This window comes from Anguilla anguilla, chromosome 5, assembly GCF_013347855.1.
Source record: "Anguilla anguilla isolate fAngAng1 chromosome 5, fAngAng1.pri, whole genome shotgun sequence".
Taxonomy (NCBI): domain Eukaryota; kingdom Metazoa; phylum Chordata; class Actinopteri; order Anguilliformes; family Anguillidae; genus Anguilla; species Anguilla anguilla.
This window is the reverse complement of record NC_049205.1, coordinates 40,026,704-40,051,607: the sequence shown is the minus strand read 5'-3', so window position 1 is coordinate 40,051,607 and position 24,904 is coordinate 40,026,704. Positions and strand designations below refer to the sequence as shown.

The window sequence follows — 24,904 nt, the reverse complement described above, 5'->3', positions numbered from 1 at the left end:
CTGGAAAGGAGATGTTGCTCATTGTAACTGTAGAATGCAATAGCAGGGAAATGCTGTGCTTGCATTTTTAAAAATATGAACACTTGTTGCAACAACCCAGAATTGCACCAGTTTGTCCATTTCATGCAGTCCTGCAGGAGACACGTATAGCCTATTGTCTGCTGTGTTGGGAAGGCTGTTTTATAAATGTCTGTAAAGAGTCACATGGAGGATGACTGGCAGCGAGTGGGTGAATACTGCGTTTCTATGGATGCGAGCGCTGATGCATCTCACACCGGATCAAGCTGCAGGGAGCCAATCGAGGGGTTGGAGGCGGGGTCAGCTCAATACTGGCTCCTCTCGACCTTCCCCCTGACCAGTACAACAGATTTCCAGATTATAGACAGCTGTGTTCCCCTGCTAGAATGTGCCTTAAGCAGTGAAGCCTATCTGCTCAATCTGAAGTGGTTTGCACACAAAAAAGGGCTAAACTTGCTGTGTGGTTAGCATTATCAAGTGATGATGCACTTTTGAAATGTGGCTCCTCTGACCAGGTGGTTCATATTTTAACAACCTCTGGTTTTGAATAATTTCATTAGTATTATTAATTATAGTTCCCTGTTATTTATTGATACAAATGTTCACTTTTATGATTTTACACCTCCAATGGACGACCCTGTCACCCCTGGAATCGTTTTCATTTGGACATCTTCCTCTTGGCTTCCTGATGGTGATTCATATTTTCCTGTGTTATGGTATTAAAACACAGAATGTTGGTCATAGCACATTTTTACTCGGACAAATAATACGCTGGTTAAACGTTTAAAGCGGCCAGCATCAATTTCAGTTTGACAGTTGTTCCTCTTCGGTCAACGAAGCGCATCACTTGTTTCTGCTTTTGGCCTCGCGGCTAATTTATTTGCAATAAAAGCTGTGTTTGCGGTCTTCGCCGTCCTGTTTAAGTTGGATTGCGCAGCATACATAGCTGCCTGAATACCTCATAGAGGAATGGAAACCTGGCTTAAACACAGCTGTTTCTAATCTGCGGGATATAGAAATCGGAGCAGGGGTCATGGTTACCGCCGTCGAGTAAGACGGATGGATGCGTCTTGCGGCTGCAGTCTCCCCTACGGTGTTTTAACAACGACTGTGCCTGGGAAGGAAGGGCATACTAGAGAGGAGAGCTGAACTGTGGGGTGGTTGCTGCAATGTGACAGTCCCGGTTACTTTTGTTGAAAGTCATCGAGAAAGACCGGAGCCAACTCTTAGCTTTTTCACCGTAATGGAGGCCTCTGTGTTTCCCCTCTAATGGGAGCCCCTCTCTGGTGTCGGGGAACTTTCTAGAAAGGAGGATGTTATTCCTCTCTCTCATGCTTCCCTGTCCGTGAAAGCAAGCCAGGTCTGAAAGTCAGTGGAACATTGAGAGTTAGGCTACATGTACCAGTGATATTTATGGTAGATAAATACAGAGTAATGCATGTGTGCAGTGAAGTAGGTATCCTTCAATTTATGCTGACTAAACTAAAAAGGTTCCTTTTTTATTATTATTTTTAAGTTTTTTCAAAACCAGCTACGCACTGCTCTTTTTCAAATTATTGTTAATACTGGGATTGTGTTTTGGATATAGGCTATACTTAACCAGTTATGTAGTTTTGTTTCAGTGATACATGCTGCTCACCAGCTATTTCTCCGTTTCTTTATGCAGTGCCCTGAACTTTCTTTCATAAAAGCCTTGATAAACAGTAAATTTTGTGTCATCGAGTTAGAAATTAATTTGATCAACGCATTTATTAGGTACTGTACATTTGTGAGGGCCATGGTGTTGATGTCATCTTCTTTTCTTTGTTTTTCTGTAAAATAATAATTTTAAGTTAGTTTAAGTGTTCTTTAAGATTGTACACTTCAGCCAGAATGCACTAGCTGAAGAAACCTGCTTTCTTTCTTCCCTGTAATGGAAATGGGGTGATCCAGAATGGATGTAAATTTGCATAATGACATAAGACTAGAGAAGGTGGAAGCACAACAGTTTGCCTGTTGGCCTATAGCGCTTAGCACTGAATGGTCATATTGTGGCTCCCTCAGCCCTCTCCCCATTCTGACAGAACAGCACTGTTGTTCAACAATGAGATGCTTGCAGGCCGTTTTGTTAGTGTAATGTTCAGTTAAAAAACACACGCCACGCATCGCAGTATTTGCAGATACTCGCCATTTTAGTGGAAGTGACACGGGTGGTGATGTACTTGGTTTTGTACATTACTTAACTTTGTTTAATAAAGTACAGTCACCATTAAGCGGGTAAATGTCTTTACCAAGGCGGCTTGGTTTTAATCTATTTGACTGTAAACCTTCAATCTAAAAGCACTGCTGAGTTTTTCATTCTAAGTTTGCCTGTTTGTTTGTAATTCTTTTGTTCTCATTGTTGCCAGTGATACCAGGGTTTAATGGTTATTTGTTATGTAGCCTATCATGAAATTGTACAGAAAATATAATTCAATGTTCTTTCAAAATGGCCTCTTCAGGCAAGACAGAACAAGTTACTATGCACACATTCGTTTCACACCCCGCTCCCAGCAATGTTAAGTACCATGGTTGTGCAAAGAGTAAGTGAAGTGGTTCTGTTGTCATTTTTATTCATACTACATGTTGCTTGTCTCAAGTTAATTAGAAAAAGGTTTGATCAGATCCGTGTGTTTAGGCTGCACACCCTTCGTGGGAAAACTGTGCGTAATGAAACGGGTCACAGCTCGGGCTTGCACAGGGACCGGATGGATGTGTTTGCTGATGTCAAACAAAGCTCATCCTCGCTCCCACGCTGTTGTAATGTGTATTTTCTTTCTCTCTCTCTCTCTCTCCCTCCCCCGCCTTCTTCCTCCTGTATCTCTTTTTAGGAAATGACCTAGAGGCCTTGTAGATACGCTCGTGCTTTGCCGCTCCAGACCGCAATTGTGGAGAAGCTCAATCTGGAAGCAGCACTCGTTTCCGTGCCGACCGTAATAGCTAACCTCAGCCAGCAGACGGAAAGGAGGAGAACGGCTGCGAAAACAAAGTCTGCCCGCCCCGCCCCCGTCCACCCCCCCCACCACCCCTCCCCTCCGGGTTTTTAATAGTCGGCCATCGCGCACTCCACACAAGGCCTGGATGAGCTACCAATAGTTCAGCCTCCCCCCACCCCCCGCCTCCCTAGCCCCCTACCCCCATACTCCCCCCACCCCCCCTGTCCTCCTCTACGCGGAACAGATCATCGACAGGCCGGGTCTGTCTTTACCTCTCAGCCGAAACCGGCGGAGCCTCACGCAGGGCTTCTCTGACGGAGGAAGCGTCAGGGCACTGGAACCTCGCAGCTTTTGTTTAGTCACTTTTTTCTTTTTTTACATTTCCTCCTCTCGCTGTTGACCGGCGTTCCAGCGTCTCTTGTGTTTGCTTACATATTTTAAAAGATTTAGTATTTTTTTCACCAAGAGATCTGCGTATACGCAAACCGAAGGAATTTTCCTGCTTCCGTTTGAAGGCTGCTGCGCTGTTTCTGGATCGAGGATTAAACGTCGGCATGAGAGCGAGTTTGAGGAAGTGCTGAAAAGGCTGTGCTTTGAATTCTGCACCCTTCGACCGGCCGCCACAGGCCCTCTTCAAGGCTGAGACGCAAGACCATAAGACGAGCACCTTTCGCCTCCGTGACCCTTCCTCCTGGGCTGTGGGATTAAACCTGCAGCCGGGCTCCCTTCGCGGGGGGAGTAGTCGCAGCCAGTCAGCGAAGTCGCTGCCCATCTTCTTCTCCCTCTCCGCTGCTACCGCGTAGCCGTCGGAGATGCCTCCTAGGCAGACAGTGCCCTTAAGCTGTCTCTTCCCCCGACTTTAAGAAGCCCTGCGTCTGGAGGTGGGGGAGGGACCGTCTCCGCGGGACCCGAGAGACCAGCGGAGCGAGGGGACGAGCCCGCGAAAAGAAAAGAAGAAAAGAAAAGAAAAAAGCGGCATTCCCGGGGACAGCCCGTCACCTATGTATTGCTGCAGCGCGCAGGAAAGCAAAATGGACTACAAGCGGCGCTTCTTGCTTGGCGGGTCCAAGCAGAAAGTGCAGCAGCACCAGCAGTACCAGCTGCCCGAGCTGGGCCGCACCCTCAGCGCCCCCCTGGGCTCCTCCTGCCCGGCGCCCTCCTCCATGGCCCCTGGCGGTGGCGGCGGAGGAGGAGGAGGGGGGTCGCCGGGGGGATGCGGCCACCCGACGCCGCCGGGAGCCGCCACCACCGCCGTGGCCGACATCCAGCAGGGCATCTCCAAGTACCTGGACGCGCTCAACCTGTTCTGCCGGGCCAGCGCCTTCCTCGGCGACCTCTTCAGCGGCGTCTTCCGCAACTCGCACTACTCCAAAGCGGCTGCGCAGCTGAAGGACGCGCAGGAGCACGTCCTGGAGGCGGCCGGCCGGCTCACCGCGGCCGTGAAGCCCGAGATCGCCAAGATGCTGATGGAGCTGAGCGCCGGGGCCGCCAACTTCAAAGACCAGAACGACTTCAGCCTGCAGGACGTGGAGGTAACATAACGTACCGTAACGTAACGTAACATAGCATAACATAGCGTACAGTAATGTACCATAACGTAGCATAACATAGCGTACAGTAATGTACCATAACGTAACGTAACATAGCGTACCGTAACGTACCGTAACGTACCATAACGTAACGTAACGTAACATAGCATAACATAGCATAACATAGCGTAACGTAACGTACCATAACGTACCGTAACGTAATATAGCATAACATAGCGTAACGTAACGTACCATAACGTAACGTACCGTAACGTAGCGTAACGTAACGTAAGACGAGAACAGGCCATTCAGCCCAACGCTGCTCGTCTATTCTTACCACTCAACTGTACTTAATGCTTAGTTTACCTGAAAGCTAAATAGTATCTAACACCGTATCAAGCCGGGCCTTGAATACCCCCAGTGTTTCTGCCTCCACTACATGTCCAGGCAAGCTATTCCGCACGTTGACCGCTCTCTGCGTGAAAAAATATTTCCTAACGTCTGTGTAGGGGAGGTAGGGGAGGACCTTGCGCTTTTAGCTTTCCGCAGATGTTCCGGGCTGTTCTTTTTTCTCATCTCCTTGAAGCTTTGTTTAAAATTAATAACTTGCTGTTATGACTTGTTCCTTGTTATGTGTTCATCGCTGGTCGACAGCATTGCTTTGGTTACCCCCTTGGATCACTGTACGGAACGGCAGAGACCAGGAATCGCTGGTAAAATAATTGCTTGCTGATGGGAAGAGTTTTGGGAGAGACCCAATATAAACACGAGTGAAATTTCACTGTGTGCTCCTACGAGACCTCCGGTTATTAGAATCAGATTTGGAATTCTTCTAAAGTGAGAACACCATTATTTCAGTCCCCCTGTGTGTGTGTGTGTGTGTGTGTGTATGTATGTGTGTAGGTAGGTAGTGTCTTTGTATTTTTTCTTTTCAGTGGGACAGGGTTTCAATGTTATTCTGGTTCTGAGATTGGAGTGTGATGAGGGTAGATTATTTATGCTAAAATCAGGTGAGGCCAAAAACCACATCTCTGTACCCTCCGGCTTTGTCCATTTGGACAGTTCACATGGTTTGGTAACAAACCTCACTCCAAATGTGTGCCTTATAGAATTATATGAAAGCAAACTTATCTTGGCCATGGTCTGCATTGCTTAAAGTTAGAATCAACCACATTCTTTGATTTGTTTCTGAAATCAGAAAGATTTGCCTAATATTAATACAGTAAGCGCTTTTTTCTGGAAGATTTAAAAGTAAAAAAATCATATTATTGCAGAGAAGAAGAAAAAAGTTCAAAACAGACTTTATTTTTGTTTTGTTTACTGACATCTGGAGGAAACGGTCTTTCTCGGCAGGAGTTTAGCTTAAAAATATGTTAGATATTAACCCACAGCCATCTGCGGTGGATGTTTTGGAAAAATGAGGGGAGTTTGTAGCCTTACAGTATGTGTTCTTACCACAGCTCTGGTTGTACGGTCCCATATGGAAAATCAGTGACACGGCTGCCAGATTACTTCTGGAATTCTATGGAAGAGCGTATTCTCACCCGGTGATGGAGAAAGCAGTTGTTTTAGCTCACAACCGAGCTCTGCTCCAGCCCCTCGCTGCGGCCGTCTCTGCTCCGAACCCAGACATCGAGGCAGGCCAGCTTTCTTAAGTCATCCCCCCCCCCCCCCCCCTTCCCCCTCCCCCCTCCCACAGTGCAGGCTAATGTTAGGAATGTGCAAGACCTCTAAGCAACTGCGTATATTTATGAAGGAATGCCGATCGCTACGGTGAAGGTCGCCACGGCCTAAGCAGGAAATGTTTTTTTTTTTACGCTGCGATTCTTCAGGCCCCCCCCCCCCCGTTCGTGGGCTGGGCCGTACCGGACACGACCGAACACACGCTTTGCCACGCTGCGGGGGGGGGGGAAAGCGTTTTTTCGAGAGTTCGGACCGCGTGACGGCACCCGCTTATTTTTCGACCGCTCGCTTCCGCCGGGTCGCGACGCGCGGCGCCCGCAAAAACAAGAAGCCGGCTAAAGTTGGAGAGGCTTGACATTTCGCCGGGGGGGGGGGGAGTCACAATGGGAGGTGTTCAGAGGAGCGTCCGTGACCAAGTGCAAAAGAGGTGACTTTGGCGGCGCGGGCAGGAATGCGCTCCGCCGCGCTCAGATCGGTTATATTTAGCCGGTTACAGAAAAAGCTCCGCAGTTCACGGGGAATGTCGGAATGTTGAGCCGGGCCTTTTCTCTCTCTCTCTCTCTCTCTCTCTCTCTCTCCGTCTCCTCGTCCCTTTTCGGCGAGAAACGAAAGATTCCAGCCAGGACAGAAAACAAAAACGTGTGTTTTTAAAAAAAATTTTATCCGAGTCGGGGCCCGCTTGCCTGCTTGCCTGCTCGGAGAGCGGCGACTGCCAAATGTGCTGGAGGATGTCGCGGTTTGTTAGCGGGCCGTCGGCCGAGCTCGCGGGCGAAAACCCAAAAGGGACGAACGCAGGCGCTCGAGGAGTGCGGGGCTGCTATGGTAGCGTCTGCCAAACGCACTAGCGTTTTAGAGACGCAGAAAAACTTGGAAAATATTAGTGCTCTCGTTCAATGTTACGCTACTGCTTTTGGTTTAATCAAAAGACATTGTTTGGGTGATGGAAAATGAAGGACTTCTTTTTTTTTTTTTTTCCCCAGTGATTGTTTTCAACACAACAATAGCATTAATAATATTTTTAGCAAAGGCGTTCTTGACAAACACGTTGGAACATTCAAAATCTACGATTATATTCAGTTTGAATGATTTCACATTGGGAATTGCTGAGCTGTCGTCGATGATCATGTTGCTAGCAGTAAATGAATTGCCACCGCTCTGACAACGGTAATATTATCATTCAGGTCCTTAACTCCGAGATATATAGTGAGCTTGTTTTGTTTGGTTTTGTTTTGTCTGGCTGTTTTGTTTGGAGCAGCACAGGCAACCATTGTACTACTTTACTAAGTACTTTCAGCAGTTGGTTCAGACTGCAGTAGGTATTGGGCCATGGTGGTACAACACTGGCCTGCATACTGCCTTTAGTAGTTATAAAAAGGTGGATGCCACATATGTATCAGTTCTGTTTGTTACGCCTTATTACAGACCAGAAATAAACATTCGCAACATTATATTTGAGAATATTTCTATTTTTAAAACCTGAAGTAGGCCTAATTCTGTACCCACGTTTAGACTGTCTGTACCTATCTAATATGTTTTTTTTTAATTTTTATTCCTGTCAATTATTTTAGTGCATCTTGACCTTTGTCCACTAGAGGAAAATAGACAAATTTCTCTATGCTTTTTTGAAAGCAGTATACATGACCTTTCAGACATGCCCCACTGATCTATTTTGTTACACTGTAATATAGACACTCCGATACAGACACTTCCAGACACGATACGGCTAAGTGAGGCTGTAACCCTACCTGGGAGGAAACTTGAGTATGACTTTGTTTACAGGAAGGCTTCATGAACCCCATAGTCAGTGGGGTCAGCACATATGCTCTATCACTTGCATGAACCAATAAAGACATTACTCCCAATCTAACAGGACTGATTTGTTGGTGCATTATGGGTAAGACATGACTGAGCTCCACCCATTTTGAGGTTCATAAATCATCACTCTCTCATCACTATTTTGAAATATAAACAACCAAAAAATACTACTAACGGGCTTAAAACAAAAAATACAATTCTATCTATTTTTATTTATTCAATCCATTTGTTGATTCCAGTTTCGAAATGATAACTTTGGTCCCTGATGGGTGTTGTCCTGGGTGTTGAGAAATGTCCCCCCCCCCCTTAGAGGGTCTGGCGAAGGCACGGGTCAGCGCGCAATAACACTGGAAGTAAGAGAATGGCGGAGAACGTCCTCCCTGCCGTCTTGCGCGTTCCACACGGGGCATGTTGCTCTTGGCACCGTCTTTCCATCTTAACGGCCGGGCCTAAAAATATTTCCAGCACGCACACGGAGAGGAAAAAAAAAAAAAAGAAAAGCAAAGGCAGCCGTCGGCGTCGCTGCCCCGGTGTCCGGTTGCTTGGTTTCGCGAACTATATAAACCTCAGCACTTCGTAAATCTGAAAGAAAGGCCTCGTCCGCTTCCCCCCCCCCCATGCCGGCGGCGGCGGCAGCGGCAGTCCATATCAGAGCCGTCTGTAAACTCGGCAGACTTTATTGCCTAGCGGAAGGTTGAGGGGGGGGAGGAGGCCGGCCAACATTTTTTAAGTCGCTGTTTATATCGCGCGCGGGGGTTTGTTCCTCCTTTGCGTTCGGTCTGGCGTTCAGCCCGCAGTCCGGGGGGAAGGTTATGCGCTTGTATGGACATGAAGGTAGCATCCTCGGAGCCGCGACTTGCGCCGTCACCAGGCCAGTGGCAAACGCGAGCGACGGCCCGGCCGCACGGCGGGGGGCGGGGAGACGCAGGCCCGATTTGGGGAAACGTGGCGGAAACGTTCCCTCGCTCTGCTGCACTATGGCGCGCTTCTCCGTGGAAACCGACGCGGGCCCGTTAGCTAAAGCATTACATCATCAGGTGGGGGAAAGCTCACGCGGCGTTTTCATACTAATAAGCAGCTGAGGAATTAAAAGCTCTCGCTGTTCCACGGGCTTGGGATATTTCACAACTGTTTAGGATAAGCAGGCAGCTAATTTGTTTTAATGCTTTGTTTGGCATGAACTGCATTCAGTTTCCGTAGTCAGCCACTCACTGGCTCTTTTGTTCATATTTTCTAATGCAAATTGCCGAGCTTAAGTCCTTCTATTGCACCTCTAAAAAACCATTTTGTCCAATTACAACAATACTGAATGCACATTCAGACATTTAAATCCTCACTAGTGTTGTTGTGGAATCTCCCCCCCCCCCCCCCCAGCTCACCCACCGGTCCCCACAGAATTGGGCATCGTTACCCCAACGTGTGAAATGAGGTTTGATTATGCAGGGTCTGGGCTGTGACAGCGTGTCTGGTCATGAAAGGAGCGCCTCAGAGTGTGGGATGTGGGGTAGGGGTAGGGGTGGGGGTGGGGGGTTGGGGTAGGGACACTGGGATCAAAGTGGGCAAAGCCACGGATCCTTTTCAAAGGGGTTCCTCCCAGCTGCCGGGCACTCTGTGGAACGGCACCCGCTCGGTCTGCTGGCCCTGTGGCGGGACTTCAGTTTCTGTGTCTACGACACAAGCTGGCCACTGCGATCATGACTGACTGACAGCAAGTGTGGAGGACCCAGCACGTGCGGTTAGCGGTTAGCTGATATTCGGGAGCAGTGCAGAGTGGGAGAAATGTGGGACAGCTAGAAAAGTAGACCCAGTCTACAACATTGAATAACAACAACATTTCTTTCAACGTCCCTCATCTGGGCTACATGTTAACATTTCTTTCCATGGAGCACGGGTGCTCCCATGTTGAAAGATTTTGAAGCACGCTAATGCATCCCCAGTGGTAGATTATTTTTCTAGTTGGCACCAATCAATTTTCAGGAGCAGATGCTCCTAAAATTGGAGCACTATTGCGTACTGCTTATTCTGACCTTCTAATTGTGGCACCACTGTTGGCCAGAAGTGAAGTTTTGGCTATTCCCCCTCTCACAAGCTTAAAAGTAACTGAACTGAATTTACCTCTGTTTGACCTCAGTCAGTTTATTTTTATGCAAACTGGGGCTTATTAGCTGCCCTATCTAGATGCTGCAGTTTTGTAGTAGTGAGTGGAATATATGTATATTTAGTACCCCATAAAGGCTGGTACCTTCCAACCTGCTCTTAGAGTCTGGACTCAGCGGTGGAAATCCACTTCTGTTTCCTGTTATGTATCAAGTGTTTTGTGTTCAGCGTTTCCTGAACGGCGACGTCGGCGTAACGTTGACGATGCTGTGTGTTCTGCAGGTGCTGGGCCGCTGTTTCCTGATGGCGATGCAGGTCCATTTCCAGTTCCTGTCCCAGGCCTTGCAGAAGGTGCAGCCCGTGGCGCAGTCCTGCCTGGCGGAGGCCCTCGCCCAGGCCCAGGAGCGCCGCGGCAGCGCCCGGCCCCAGGGCTCCACCCCCGGGCCCCTCACCGAGCTGGAGGAGGCCGCCCGGTCCTGGAAGGGGGCCGCTGAGGTACGCAGGCAAACGCTGTCGGGGGGAGAACTTTTGAGTCGTTTGTGTCAACTAACTTCAGCAGTATTATTATTACTACTATACCTCCATTTAGGTTTCTAGATGCCAAGAATGGGCGGCAGTGTAGCATAGTGGGTGAGGAACTGGGCTTGTAACCGAAAGGTCATAGGTTTGATTCCTGGGTTAGGACACTGCTAAGTGCCTGTAACATAATGTAATGTAATCAAGAATCTTCTACGCCGTTCTTGTTGTTGTTCTTTTTTGAAAACATTCGGGGTTTCCCCATCCTCCACGCTGGAGGGATTTAGCTTTTTGTGTTGTAATGGCTCTAGAGGGAGAAGGGAGGTGGAGAAAAGGTTATTCTTCCCTAGTGAGCAGCGCTGGTTTGCGTTAGTCCTCCGGCTAGCGTGGAGTTCGGTTTCAGAAAGTTTCGGGAGTGGAGGAGCGTAGCCGCAGGGAGGTAACAGTCAGAGCGCTATTTTGCCTTCCTATACAGATGAGGCCTCAGTTAATCCCCCTTCTCCTGGCTCTTAGCGCACAGGAATGCCCCTCACGGCCTGTTCACAGCACGCACATCAGCCTGTGGTTTGTACAGTATACCGGACTGGCCTGTTTTCCACAGAGGCGAAGTGCTTTAAAGATGAGATCACTGTCACATCGCGGCTGTGCGCTCAGGGGTCTCAGGGGAACTGGTTTAGTTAGCGGTGTGTGCACGTTTTCACGTGCACGTGTACGTGTCTGAATGAGAGGTTTGCATGCGATGTCTGTTTGCGGCTTGTGTTTGTGAGAGATTTATGCGTGTTCTGTGAATGCGCGCGTGTATGTGTTTGGGTGCATGCGTGTGTGTGAGCGTGTGCCTGTGTGTGCGTGTGTGAACGGGTTCTGACCCACGTCTGCGCCGGGCTCCAGGCTACGTCGCGGCTGAGGGAGAGGGGGCGGGACGGCTGCCTGGCCGGCATCGAGGTCCAGCAGCTCTTCTGCTCTCACAACGCCACCATCCCCGAGCACTCGCTGAAGGACCTCAACGTGAAGATCGACAACGCCTTGCAGGTGGGCCTGCGGGAAACTCCCCCAGGGAAGAGCGGGGGGGGGGGGGGAGAGTCGGCTTAGAAATGGGCAGATCTGTCCGCTGATACCAGTGAATCACTGATTTGAAGCTAGTCTTCTGAATCTGGTTGCTCCAATAGGTGATTCATGAGCCTCACTCCAAAATGGCAACTTCCAATTCTATTGGGGGATTTCAGGACAAAGACCTGACTTTACCCAAGTTTGTAACAAGATATAGTTGTCGGTATCATGTATTCTGTCAAATGAGCAATATTTAAGACATATCGGAGCTCTTTTTTTAGCTAAAGACATTTTTTTGACTTGATAATTACAGTATATTTTCCCTTCATTCAGGCTTATAGAGTAGCATTAGAGAGCCTGGGTCACAGAGAGTATGCGTTGAAGGCTGGCTTCCACCTCAATCCCAAATCTGCTGAAGCGGCTTTACAGGTATGTTGGCTATGTACCCTTAACAAGTCATTAGAAGTTGAAAACTCGTGTTGTGTTCATGTTCTCTAAAATGTGTATGTACAGAGTTGCTGCTGTTTGTGTGCACTTGTGTGTACACGCTGAGGGCTGCTGTACTCTGTGTGTGTGTGTGTGTGTGTGTGTTCATGTATTAACACTCTTGTGTGTACACTCAGGGCTGCTGCAGTGTGTGTGTGTGTGTGTGTGTTCATGTATTAATACATGTGTGTACACTCTCAGGGCTGCTGTAGTGTGTGTGTGTGTGTTCATGTATTAACACTCTTGTGTGTACAGGCTCAGGGCTGTTGTAGTGTGTGTGTTCATGTATTAACACTCTTGTGTGTACACTCAGGGCTGCTGCAGTGTGTGTGTGTTGATGTATTAACACTCTTGTGTGTACACTCAGGGCTGCTGCAGTGTGTGTGTGTGTGTGTGTTGATGTATTAACACTCTTGTGTGTACACTCAGGGCTGCTGCAGTGTGTGTGTGTGTTGATGTATTAACACTCTTGTGTGTACACTCAGGGCTGCTGCAGTGTGTGTGTGTGTGTGTGTGTGTGTGTGTGTGTTGATGTATTAACACTTGTGTGTACACTCAGGGCTGCTGCAGTGTGTGTGTGTGTGTGTGTGTGTGTGTGTGTGTGTGTGTGTTGATGTATTAACACTCTTGTGTGTACACTCTCAGGGCTGCTGCAGTGTGTGTGTGTGTGTGTGTGTGTATTAACACTCTTGTGTGTACACTCTCAGGGCTGCTGCAGTGTGTGTGTGTGTGTGTGTGTGTATTAACACTCTTGTGTGTACTCTCAGGGCTGCTGCAGCGATGCGGAGGCCCAGCAGGCAGGGCGGATGCAGACCCCCTCCCAGCCCATCCAGTACGAGCTGCCCACCATCCCGCTGCACATCGGCTCGCACTTCCTAAAGGGCGTGTCTTTCAATGAGTCCGCCGCCGAGAACCTCAAACTGAAAACGGTAACCCCCAACCCCCCCCCCCCACCCCCCCCCCCACCCCCTTCGAATCCAGGATCACAGCTGCCATTTCTCTTTTTCCACTGAGCGGGACCCTCGTTTCCAAAACATCCTACTCCACACACACACCCAAAAGGAAATGACGCACGCAGTTCAGCTTTATCAGCGACTCCGCGGGGTGTCCTGCAGGGCGTATGTTGAACCTGACGACCCACGTAATGGGACTGCCCTGAACTGACTGGTGTGAGCGTCACCGGGAAAGCACAGAACGCACATGGCTTATCTCACAACCCACCTCGGTCTCAAACGTTACCGGTGGGGGGTTCCAGCCTCGTTTGAAACCGCCCCCCGTAGAGGCTCGGCGAAAAAAAAAAAACGCCGACCTGGTTTCTGTGCGGTTTGTTCCACGGGTCCGGGTTATTAACGGTCGCGGCCGGCTCCGTTTCCGGCGAGCGGCGTTCCTTTTCCGCGCGGCTGGCTCCGCTGGCGCGCTTTCAGGCCGTCGCTCACCGCGCCGCCCCGTGACCGCGAGCATATCCCGGCTGCCGTCTCCCGAAAAGCGCTCTTTCCATCAAAACACGAGGGGAGCCATTCCCCCCAAGTCGAGTGTTTATGTGAGCCTAAGAATAGCTGTGGTTCGTCTGCAGCCAGACGGTGGGACATGGCTAGCGCTAATCACGGCGTGCCGTTGGGCTGATCGGTGCCATGTGTCTCTGGGCTCTCTCTCTCTCTCTTTAGCACACCGTGCTGCAGCTGATCAAGGAGGGGACGGGGCTCAACGGCGTCACCCCCCGGGACGAGTCCCCCGTCATCGAGGTTCTCAACCAGGTCTGCCCCTCCAGCTGGAGAGGGGCCTGCAAAACCGCTGTGCAGCTGCTGTTCGGACAGGCCGGTCTGGTGAGTAACACGCACGCACATACACACACCTACACGCACGCACACCTTCAAACACACGCACACATACACACATGTACACCTACACACACACGCACGCACACACACGCACACGCATGTACACCTACACACACCGCACGCATACACACACACACACACGCGTGCACACCTACACACACACACACACACACACGCACGCACGCACACCTACACACACACACACACGCACGTGCATACAGACACTGCTGTTCAACAAGTTCTTAAGTCATCTTCCTGTGCATACATGCTAGCCCACGTGCAGGCACACATGTACACACACACACAGAGCAGAGCCGAGCCCTGAGGCCAAACGGTCCCGTCTGCTTCAGAACGCGTCTCTGCTCTGGCGAGGAGTCGCGCTCCGTCAGGGCGTGGGGCCCAGCGTGTGATAGGTCAAGGGCAGGACTGATGTCAGAGGCATCGCCGGTCCAACAACCTGGCTTTTCTCGGCCACCGGGTCAAAGGAAACGTAGGGAAGGAAGGAAGGGCGTATTTGCAAACGCACGTCGCCGGTGTGTCTGCTGAGCCACCCGGGCATTGGCGTCCTCATTCAGGTTCCCAGTGTTGTCTGTCAGGGTAACGGTGACCAGGGCGACCAGCCCCCCAAGAGGAGTCCTCACGGGCATAAAAGTGTTCCACGCAGCGTCCTCTCCCCCCCCCCCCCCCTCCGGGTCTGCAGTTTTTACTGGCTTTGGAAAGGCCGGGGCGCGCAGTGTTCCGCTCGCATTTTTTGGCAGGAGGTCGCGGGCGGCGGAGGGAACGCCGTGTTCTCGGTGTCTGTCAAAAGCAGCCGTAACCGAGGGATCGAAGCCAGCGCGTGAAACGGCCCCGTGGGGAAGGCTGGCGCTGTCGTTTTCCCCCGGCTGCCCGCGACCTTGTCTCACGCGTGAGCGTGAACGGGCACGGCCCTCCGGGTGGCCCTGACGGGCGGCAGAGGAAACACCTGTGTTATAAATAAAAGGGCAGCGTCCATGGAAGCAGGAAGCCCCTCTCCCCCCCATCCCCACCCCCCCCCACCCCCGAGGCCGATTTCCACTGGAAAGTAGATCAGTCTGTCATTACATTACGTTACAGGCATTTAGCAGACGCTCTTATCCAGAGCGACTTACACAACTTTTTAAATTGCATACATTTAAACAGCTGGATATGTACTGAAGCAATGCAGGTTAAGTACCTTGCTCAAGGGTACAACGGCAGCGTCCTATCCAGGAATCAAACCTATGACCTTTCGGTTACAGGCCCAGTTCCTTACCCACTGTGCTACACTGCCGCCTGTCAGTAAGCCCGGCGAGCACCAGGCGCAGGTTTAAACGCCCTGTCTGACCTGTACAGGGGAACGCATTCATATTTTTGTGGCAGTAGTCTTCAAGTATCATGAATTCATTATTAATATCCAGCAAGTCTACCCTGTCAGTCTAGCAATTGTTAAGAAAACCGTACCATGGAAGGACTTCCATTACCACCTTGCTCAGTCGTCCATACTGTGCCTTGGTTTAGTTTGCTGGAAAGTTTAGAAATGACAATCTTGTCTCGTGTCACATACTAGCTTATGGAACCTGATGGGTGCTTTGTCCATACAGAAGAATGCAAGTGTTGTTCTTTTCCCTGAAGCATGCTAACGATGCCAAATATTAGTGTTAAATATGTGTGTCCATGGCAGTAATATTGACACGGCCCCCTGAATGACCGTCACAGTGTGTGTGCTTGTATGTGTGCATTGACAGGTGGTTGTCGACACCGCTCAGATTGAGAACAAGGAAGCCTACGCACCACAGATCACATTGGAGGGCTCCAGAATCATGGTTCAGGTCCCCTCTACATGGTAAGAATGTCAACTTTTCATCTTTGACTCATCACATTTGCCATTTGACCTGAATATCCGTGGTATATTTGCACCGTAACTCTGCAGTTGTTACTAACAGGACGTGCTGCATACACTTGCTTTGCATTCTTGTTAGTCTGTGGTGCCTTAGGGGAGTTTGCAGTGTATTGTGGGAAATGAAACCAGTTGTTTCGGTTGGGGCCTGCTAAGCCGGGCTGTCTTAGGGGTCTGTGCTCTGAGATATTTTGTGCGGGGGTGTTTCAGGTGTCTGAAGGAGGATCCGGCCACCATGTCTCTGCTGCAGCGGAGTCTGGACCCCGAGAAGACGCTGGGCCTGGTGGACGTTCTCTACACTGCCGTCTTCGACCTCAACAGGTGGAAGGACTTCAGGCAAGTGAACAGAAACCGCTGTCCTAAAAGGCAAGAGAAAGTCTTGTCAATGGCTTACTATAGAGGTAGAAGTAGAAGTCTAATTGATCTCCATTGGTCCAGAGGTTAACAGAAGTTGGCCAAATATTTGGGTTAGTCCTTTTGAGACGTCCTTTCTAATGATAATGTGGTGTAACCTCCGTGCCCTTCTTCCACAGAGACCAGGCCCTGCCCACCATTCAGATACAGCTGCAACGGGAGAGCCCAGACTACGGAGCGCCGGCAGAGCTCCCGGCTGGGAACGGGCTCAAGCCCTCCAGCGGTCTGCCCAAGACCATCTCCAAGCTCACCTCCAAGTTCACCAAGAAGGCCTCCCCGAGCGGAGGCAGCAGCGGCAGCTACTCCATCCCCAGCACCCCGTCCCGCAGCGTCTTCCCTGGGGGCAGCTCCGAGGACAAGGCCAAGGTCCCGGGCGGGGCAGGGGGCGGGGCTGACAGCCGGCTGCAGAGCCTCCTCAACGCGAGCCTGTCGCGCACCCCTGGGCAATTGTTCCAAGGTCCGGCCGATATGCTGGCCAATGGCTACCCCCCCGACTTCAAGGGCATGAACCTGCCCACGGACCAGGAGATGCAGGACGTCATAGACTTTCTCTCAGGGTTCAACATGGGCAAGTCCCAGCAGGCCTCCCCCCAGGTCAAGAGGAGGAACTCTGTGGCGTCCACCAACGCAGCCGAGCTCAAACCCCCAGCGGGACCCCCGCCAACCTCGCAGGCCCTGTCCCATGGCATTCTGCAGGCCCCTCCCCTGCAGGTGTTGTCCCAGCAACAGCATCAGCACCAACAGCAGGAGCCCCCAGCTCAGAAACAACCACAGCAGCAGCAGCAGCAGCCGCAGCTGTCCCAGCAGGCACTGCAGTATTATCAGCATCTCCTGCAGCCCATTGGCCAGCAGCAGCCCGCCTCTCCCCAGCTCCAGTCCCAGCAGCCACTGCCCCAGCAGCATCCTCCGCAGCGAGCGCAGGCCAAGTGGCCCGCGAGCTCGGCCCCCCCACAGGCCCCTCCCCCTTCCGGGCTCTCCCCCATCGGGCAGCTGGGGCAGTGGGGTGCGCCGGGCCTCCCGAACCTCAGCTCGGACCTGTACAGCCTGGGCCTGGTGAGCACCTACATGGACAGCGTGGTGTCAGAGATGCTGGGGCACAAGCCTCACGGCCCGCGAAACAACACCTGGCCAAACCGGGACCAAAGTGAGGGGTCCTACGGGTCCCTGGGGGACACCTTGCCATTCGACCCAGCCGGTGAGTGAGTCCCACCTTCACCAAACCACAATTCGAGGCCACATATTTCCAGTGGATGGATTTTTCCACCCAGACGTTTGCGTCGATGATTCCCAAACGTTTCTATTTCGGTCTGAGACACATACCTGAGGTTTGTTTCCAAAGCAAGTATGATAACTAGACTAAACAAACCTTCCAGCTAAAGAGGGATAAATCAAATTCAGTAACATCAAATTGGGTTGGCCTGAAATGCAAGTACTCGTATATTTTATGTCTTGGTCTGAGTAGTGTCTGAGGGAAACGAGAAGCAGTTGCCACCATACATTGTACATTAATGTACATGCTAATGGGTTCTGTAACAGATTAACTGAATTTAATGAGCCTGGAGAAACAAGCAGTCGATCTATCTCTTAGGGTCACCCATAATTCTAACGGACTTGAGTTCTTATTTGCGCATACTTTTTAGTTGGTTGTCATGCTGAAAACAAGTCCCAGTTCCCTGGCAGCAGTTGTTATGCATGACCTCACTCGATGTGTCTAATTGGTATAATGGAACATATGTGTGAGCTGCCTCGGTGCTGAAGTTCTGCGGCAGGGCTGACGAGAACCATGGAGCGCGAGCGCAGCGGGCGCCAGAATGCTTTTTAACGAACCTCGGATGTTTCTGTGTTTTGATGTGACCAAGTTTGAATGACCACATTCTCTTCGGATGGCATGATGGAAAAACGCAGCGCCAAGCTGCTTGAAATTATGTGGGAAACATTGGGTTAGCATTGCTTTGGAATAGAGCTTGTTTAATTTATGTGAGCTAAGATACAAATTGAATATGTATGTATGTACAATATTTAGTTTTTTGTTACTTGGCCTCATTTTGATGCATGAGCTCACGCAATGTCTAATTAGTTTAATGGAACATATGTGTGAGCTGCTTTAGTGGCCTTACTGTATGCCTTAGAAGTTCTGCGGCCAGGCTGATGAGAACCATGGAGCGTGAGCACAGTGGGTGCCGGATATCAATACTATGGCAGGCCTAGATTTAGAAAATTTGACTTAATGACCTATAGACAGCGCTTTCCATGCATAAGTAACTTGGAATTTTTGTACTGTTGTGTGTTGAAAGCATTTTTGTTGAGATGGAGAAGTGACCTCAGCTGAGAAGGCAGTATGGCAGGGGGTCAAAACCCCGTCTGCGTTGGGGGGCTTTGGAGTGGGGCACCCTGCAGACAGAGCCACACCCCTCGCAGAGTCTGGTCAAAGTCTTTTTTTTTTTTTTTTTTCATGCCATTCGATTTGAGACGGAGATGCAGCGGAGGGGCTTTTCGGGACCCCTGCTTATGGTGTGGGACGGTAACCATGCCTCTGTCGAGCCACAGAACTGCTCCGAGCTTGTCATTTGAACACAGGGATCACGGCTCGTGTCTGGTCAAAAAGACCCAAGCATCCTGTTTATCAGCGCAGTCGTTACATTAGAGGGGCGTTCTTTGTTCTTTGAACGAATGGTTTGCTCTTACTGTCACGGTCACGTTTCAGTCTCAGACTTGCTGCTTTGAGATTTCTTCCATCTTTCTGTAGCCGCTACCCCCATTTGGCTCACAGATGTGCTTCTCAGAAAAGGCCGTCTCCGTCCACAGGCCTTCCCTTCACGACTCGAGCCAGAAAATGTGTTTTTCGCAAAGGAAAAAGGACACCCTTTTCCTTAAGTTCCCGTGTGACGGAAAACAATCCGGGCCAATCGCCGTAAAGAGACTTTGCCTTTGCGCCGTTCGAGTAATCGGGCGGTTATTTTTTGCTACGTTGACTCAGAAGCGTAGCCCTGGGACGCCATTACAGGCCCGTTCACATTAACGCTCGCAGCCTATAGAAGCCTGGCGCCCCCACACAAATACCACAGCAACAAGGAGGCATGGCCCCGTGCCCGCAGTCGCAGAGAAAGCACCCCCACCAGGATTAGACGGGATAGGGGAGCAATGCGTGGTCGGAAAGTCTCGCTCCCGATTTGGACGCGGCGAGGGGGGAAAGGGAAGTGAGGCCACGGTAACGGACAGTCGGAGGCGGTCCCCGAGCGCGCCGAAAGGCTGTCCTCTCGGCCTGTCCCCGCTATCATGGGCCAGTGAGAAATGGCTCCCTTTGGCGTTAGCTGCTTGATCCTTGTCTCACGGGGTCTTTGACTCTTGGTGGCTCATTTTGCATGTTTCTTTCATGTATCTTCATAAATGTCAGTACTCGTTTAACATGTTTTATGTGTATTTCCCATGTAAGTATTTATATTAAACTTGTCTTTTTTTGTAGTTCTGTATTATTTTTATAGTTATTATGTTTCAGAGTGAAGTTCCTGAGTTCCTGAATAGAGGTGGAGCAGAAACTGACTGTGGGGTTTCTATCTTCCCGTACGCAGTTGGCTCTGACCCTGAGTTTGCTCGGTATGTGGCCGGGGTGAACCAAGCCATGCAGCAGAAACGGCAAGCGCAGCACGTCCGTCGCCCTAGCAACGCCCGCAGCAACTGGCCAATTGCTGATGAGGCACACAGGACCTGGCCCCACCCTGAATACTACACGGAGGGGTGAGCTTCTTGCTCCTAATAAATGCTGCTCACTTCATGCAAGGGATTTTTTTTTGGGCGGGGGGGGGGGGGGATTAAAAAATGTAATTACTTTATCTAGTGCTATGTGATGTTGAGTCCCAACAGTTTTGTGTCCAGAAGGGCACACAAGGGGAGATAAAGTAATAAAACTCATCATAGGTCCTTCTGTCATGTGACCAGGGATGCCGTGAACAGCAGCTGGTCAGCCAATCAGGGGGACTCCGCCAGCTCCAGTGATGAAACCTCCTCGGCCAATGGGGACAGCCTGTTCTCTATGTTCTCAGGACCTGACCTCGTAGCAGCTGTCAAACAGAGAAGGTACAGTTGTTGCCCCCCTCCCAGTCACATGGCCATTGTCTTCCCCAAGAGAAATGTTGTGTTAATCCATCCTTGTGATTTCTCATCAATCTGTTGTTGCTGTTGCTGATATCTTAAGCCACAGGGCCTAATGGTTTTTTATTTATTTTTATACAGCACTGAAATAAATCTAAAGCAGTAGCTAACTAAAGCTATCCTCACTTGACTTCTTTCCTCTGAGCTTTTTACTGATTTTTTTTTTTTTAAAGGTGAAAACTAAACACTCAGACCCAGTGGGTCTCCATTATCAGTGAACCAAGTCAATCCCCAGTCCTGGAGAGCTACGTGGTCTGTTGATTTCAAACAAAATCTACAAGACCCAGAGGTTCTCCAGGACCAGGTGTTGGCCACCATTTTGAGCCATCAGGGCTGTGTTGTTTACATGCATTTTACTTCTCGGTGCAGAAAACACAGCTGTAGCGAGCAGGAAGTGTGTCCTTTGCCCTCGTCACCTCTCCACCACTCCGGGGACGATAACAATCAGGTGAGGCCTCCCAGGCAGAATCTGCGGTATCTGCGGCTTGCCAACTTTCAGCCATGACTTCATTGGGGCAGGTTTCTCTGCTCCTGCAATTTTCAGTCAGTGCCTTGTTTTCACTGGTTACAAACAGCCATCTGTTACTTGTGTTCTGAGATGTGTTAATTGGCCTCGATTCTTGTACTTTAACACAACACCGTATTAACAGTCCCAACAGATAAATCTCAGATTGCAGCCTCTATAAGAAACTTCAACAAATGTTTTGAGGTTGAATACCTAAATAAAGCACTAGTAAAACATCTGGGGCAAAGAGTTTATTTTCATAAAAAAATTTAAAGAAGCATCCATCGTTTTTTTTCATGTAAATTTACACACGTGTTACAAGGTTAGCGTTTCGTTTGTTTATAAAGACACTGCTGCTTAACATGGAATTTAATAAGAAATTATAAAATTGTATTTAATGAACTATTAACATTCGTTTAATTTGTACATATTTTTAATTGTTGGAAACGGACCGTTCCTGTGTACATTTTAATTTCATCGTCTGTTGTTTTGAGGTGAACTTTGTGCCAAGGTTACATGCTGTTTCTGACTACTCTCTTTGGACTGCAGCATTTGTTGTGATGTTTTTTTTAAGCTGCTGTGTGGCAGATTTAGCTGACAATCAGTGGGATCTTGTTTTGAGCAGTCTAGGATGTGTGAATCACCCTTCCAACTCTGCTCCACAGGAGAGTAAAACAAAGACGTGGCCCCCCAAGGCCCCCTGGCAGCACTCCTCCCCCCACACCAACACTCTGCCCAATCCGAGCTCTTCCTTGTACCAGATGACCATCCCCTCCAGCCAATGGAACGACTCGATGCAAATGCTGCAGTCGCCGGTGTGGTCCACGGCCAGCGACTGCTCCCCCTCGCCAGGGATCTCCTCTGGGATCTCCTCTGGTTTCCCCTACGCCCAACAGCAGCAGCAGCAGAGCCCAGCGCAACAGCAGCAAGCCTCCCAGCACAAGCCCATTAACAAGGGTTTCAAAACTTTCCCCTTCAAGCACGAACACCGGCCCTCCTACCTGCACCAGTTCTGACCCCGCCCGCTGGGAACCCGACCCAGCCAAACGTCCGGGGCTCGGAGCGCCGCCTCTAACTTGACTAACCAACCGAAAAGTGAAGGAAATGTACATAGGCTTGTCGCGTACTCGTGGCTGTGTTCCTTGCTAACGGCTAAATGGCCACGACCATTAGGCATCAGTCCTCCAATCAGAAATGCGTAAAATGGAAAAACGAATCTCTTCAGATGCATTTTTAGAAAGCATGCGAGTATTTTGTACGTATTTTTTCCATTTCACAAACCCCCATTTTCAAAGCAAATGTTTTCTAAGCCCTCGAACCCGCTAACGAGTCGCGCGTGAGCCACGTTAGGAGCAGCTGGTCTGATGGTCGTGTCCTGGCCTGATTTACGTACGTGCTTTATTTCCTGCGACGTTGGTAGCCTGTGGCATGCACACTGTGCAACCATCCATGATGTTACCGCAGCCGAATGAATGTGATAGTGTGTGCGTCTGTGTCTGTAGGGGGCTGGGGGAGGGGAGGTTCTTCTGGTACCCCCTCCATTAACTGTACTGTGTGTCTAAGAAGCTGTGACTGCCAAGTCTCATGTCAAATCGTGTGGTGAACCAGACTACAGCGCTTCACAATTGTTTCATAGTTTGTAAATGACTCTGTTTGTTATATAAATAATTTACTTCTTTTTATTAGAAGCTTTGAGCAGGCTCAGCAAAAGTATAATAATCATTGCAGAGGTGCAATTTGGAAGACGTACACTACTTTTTTGACAACTGACTATGTAAGAATAGTAGCAGTATCTATGTGCCATGCTAATATTGGCAACTTGCAGATAATTATTTTCCAACCAAAGTGTCATTCAGAAGGTGACTTCAGTGTAAAAGAATGGAGTCTGATATTGTCTAAAATGCAGTTGCCCAGCCCAATATATAATAAACTGAATGTCCAATGGTCAAAGCTCTTAGTTCTGAGTTTGGATTTTGTTTTCCCTGATTTGCAGGTTGTTTCTGAAATAACTATTCACCTCTTAAAAATAAACTCTGCATTTGGTCATTTAATACAATATTTTTCTTGTACAAATATTAACAGTATTAATCTTATTTTTGTATTTTTGGAAATATACCATTACTATATGTGGCTAATATAGGCATATGTATGAGACTATTTTTTCTTCCCCTTAAAGATGGTGAAAAGCACATTTTCTTTGCTACAGAGTTTAACTGCATCAATATATTTAAAAGGTTACCAAATATGCCATTATAAATATTTGGGGGAAATTGGGTGGTTTTTTTTTGAGACCACATCTTTGGTTTCTATGGCGGTGGGCTGTTTTTAAACACGGAGAATGTTACCTTTTTTGTGATGTTTGTGGATGCCAATGTTGCCTGTATTTATATTACACCATTTTCTGAAAACTAAGATACCATGTTTACAGAGAATTGTTTGCTGTGTATATATGTATACCTTTTATGGTTACATGCTTTGCACAATCAGAATATGGGGTTTGTTGCTTTTTGTCTGTTAATCTCCCAAAACTTTTGCAGCCTTTAACAAAAATCATAAAGACCTTGAACTGTCTCTGCAGGGTCAAATGGTTTACAACTTGGTTCTAAAATATTGTAATCCAGACAGAAAATAAAGGAACTGTTTGGCTACTGTTTATTTGATTAAATGCAACAAAAAAATCGATGTAGAAAGACAAGTACTTGAATTTTGGGTATTGTTTTACTTGAGGTTGTTTCCAAACAAATTCCTTTAGTTAGGGGGTGTTGGCTTTGTGGGGTTGAAAAAGCTGTATAAATATTGTTCTGCTTATTGTTAGTCTCTTTTTGTGACAGACCCCAAACTCAATATTTAAAATTTCTCCAAACCTCATATTGCAGATTCCGAAAGTGGTCATCTTGTTGTCTTCAGTAGATGAGCAGTCCAGTTACAAAATAACTACCAAGAAACAGACCAAGGCAAGGCTCTAGAAAAGGAAAGGTGTAAAGGCAAACCATTCTCCTGACACTGTTATGTAGGTGCTCTTAATGTTAAATACGCTTCAGAGAAAACTTTGAAAAGATAGCGGGCGATTTGAACTCATTTCATCGCACTTGGTCAGAGCAGTTCTCCACAAACGTTCCTTTCACTGAAACTGCCAAGTGCTAGAGCCCAGGCTTACTTGCTCTAGACTCATTTTCTTTTTCGTGGAGTACAATGTTTTTCAACCTGAAATTGTACATTTTGTATTTTACATTCGAAAGCTTCTGTAATTAAAAAAAAAAGAAAAACTATTTGCTTTACTACAGATGAACATTTAACAATAAAAAAAAACTTTGGCAATTGTTTTGTTTCTCCCAGCACGTATTTAATGTCATTGCAGTCTTTCGTATGTGCCTGTACTTGCAATAACCAAATTATGTAAATCAAAGTACGATTGTATGTAGTAGCAATATAAAACTTTGTAAAGACACTTGCACCCTCTACAGGTCAAACTGTGCAGGTCATGGTTTGCCATCCAGGATGGTTTCTCACAGACGAAACATTGTATAGGCAAGTCATTTTTTGGTCTTCTAGTTGTACACCGACACTTTTTTCCATGTCAACACAATTTTCCTACAAATCTCCTGTAGGCCAAACTGTATAATATCAGTTGTGACACAGGCAACACAGTGCATATGAGATGGAAAAGCTGGCCCACTTGACAAGACGCGACAGCTCGGCAAAAAAGGTTTGCACACGACTCGAATCCTAAAATACTTAATTATAATAGACTTCTGGATTTACATTACATATATGATCATGCATAACAAAACTAATTTAGGCTACCACAAGAACTTTATTCTACGCACACAAATACACTATTTAATCTCTATTCATCTTTTCCCCACTTTCAAACTCATGTCCCAAGTTTGGCATACTTAAAATCTAGTCTGAGATGCATATATATATATATTTTTTTTAGGAACAACAGTTGATCG

At 48.6% G+C, this 24,904-nt stretch overlaps 1 protein-coding gene and 1 long non-coding RNA gene across 2 annotated transcripts; one reads left to right on the top strand and one right to left on the bottom strand.

Moving 5' to 3' along the window:
- Positions 1–1,748: 1,748 nt before the first annotated feature.
- On the bottom strand, positions 1,749–3,354 carry LOC118228306. Its single transcript, XR_004765446.1, has 2 exons — positions 3,245–3,354; positions 1,749–1,829 (listed from the first exon to the last, which is right to left on the bottom strand). It is a non-coding gene; the product is annotated as an uncharacterized LOC118228306 (long non-coding RNA).
- Positions 3,188–24,269, top strand: LOC118228304 (granule associated Rac and RHOG effector protein 1-like). The gene is made up of 13 exons (XM_035419742.1): positions 3,188–4,504; positions 10,379–10,591; positions 11,501–11,641; positions 11,993–12,088; positions 12,913–13,074; positions 13,810–13,968; positions 15,729–15,826; positions 16,091–16,216; positions 16,414–17,489; positions 19,864–20,029; positions 20,231–20,368; positions 20,813–20,891; positions 21,614–24,269. Exons 1-13 carry the CDS (start codon positions 3,974–3,976, stop codon positions 21,962–21,964), a joined length of 3,336 nt encoding a protein of 1,111 aa, XP_035275633.1. The 5' UTR covers positions 3,188–3,973; the 3' UTR covers positions 21,965–24,269.
- Positions 24,270–24,904: the final 635 nt, after the last annotated feature.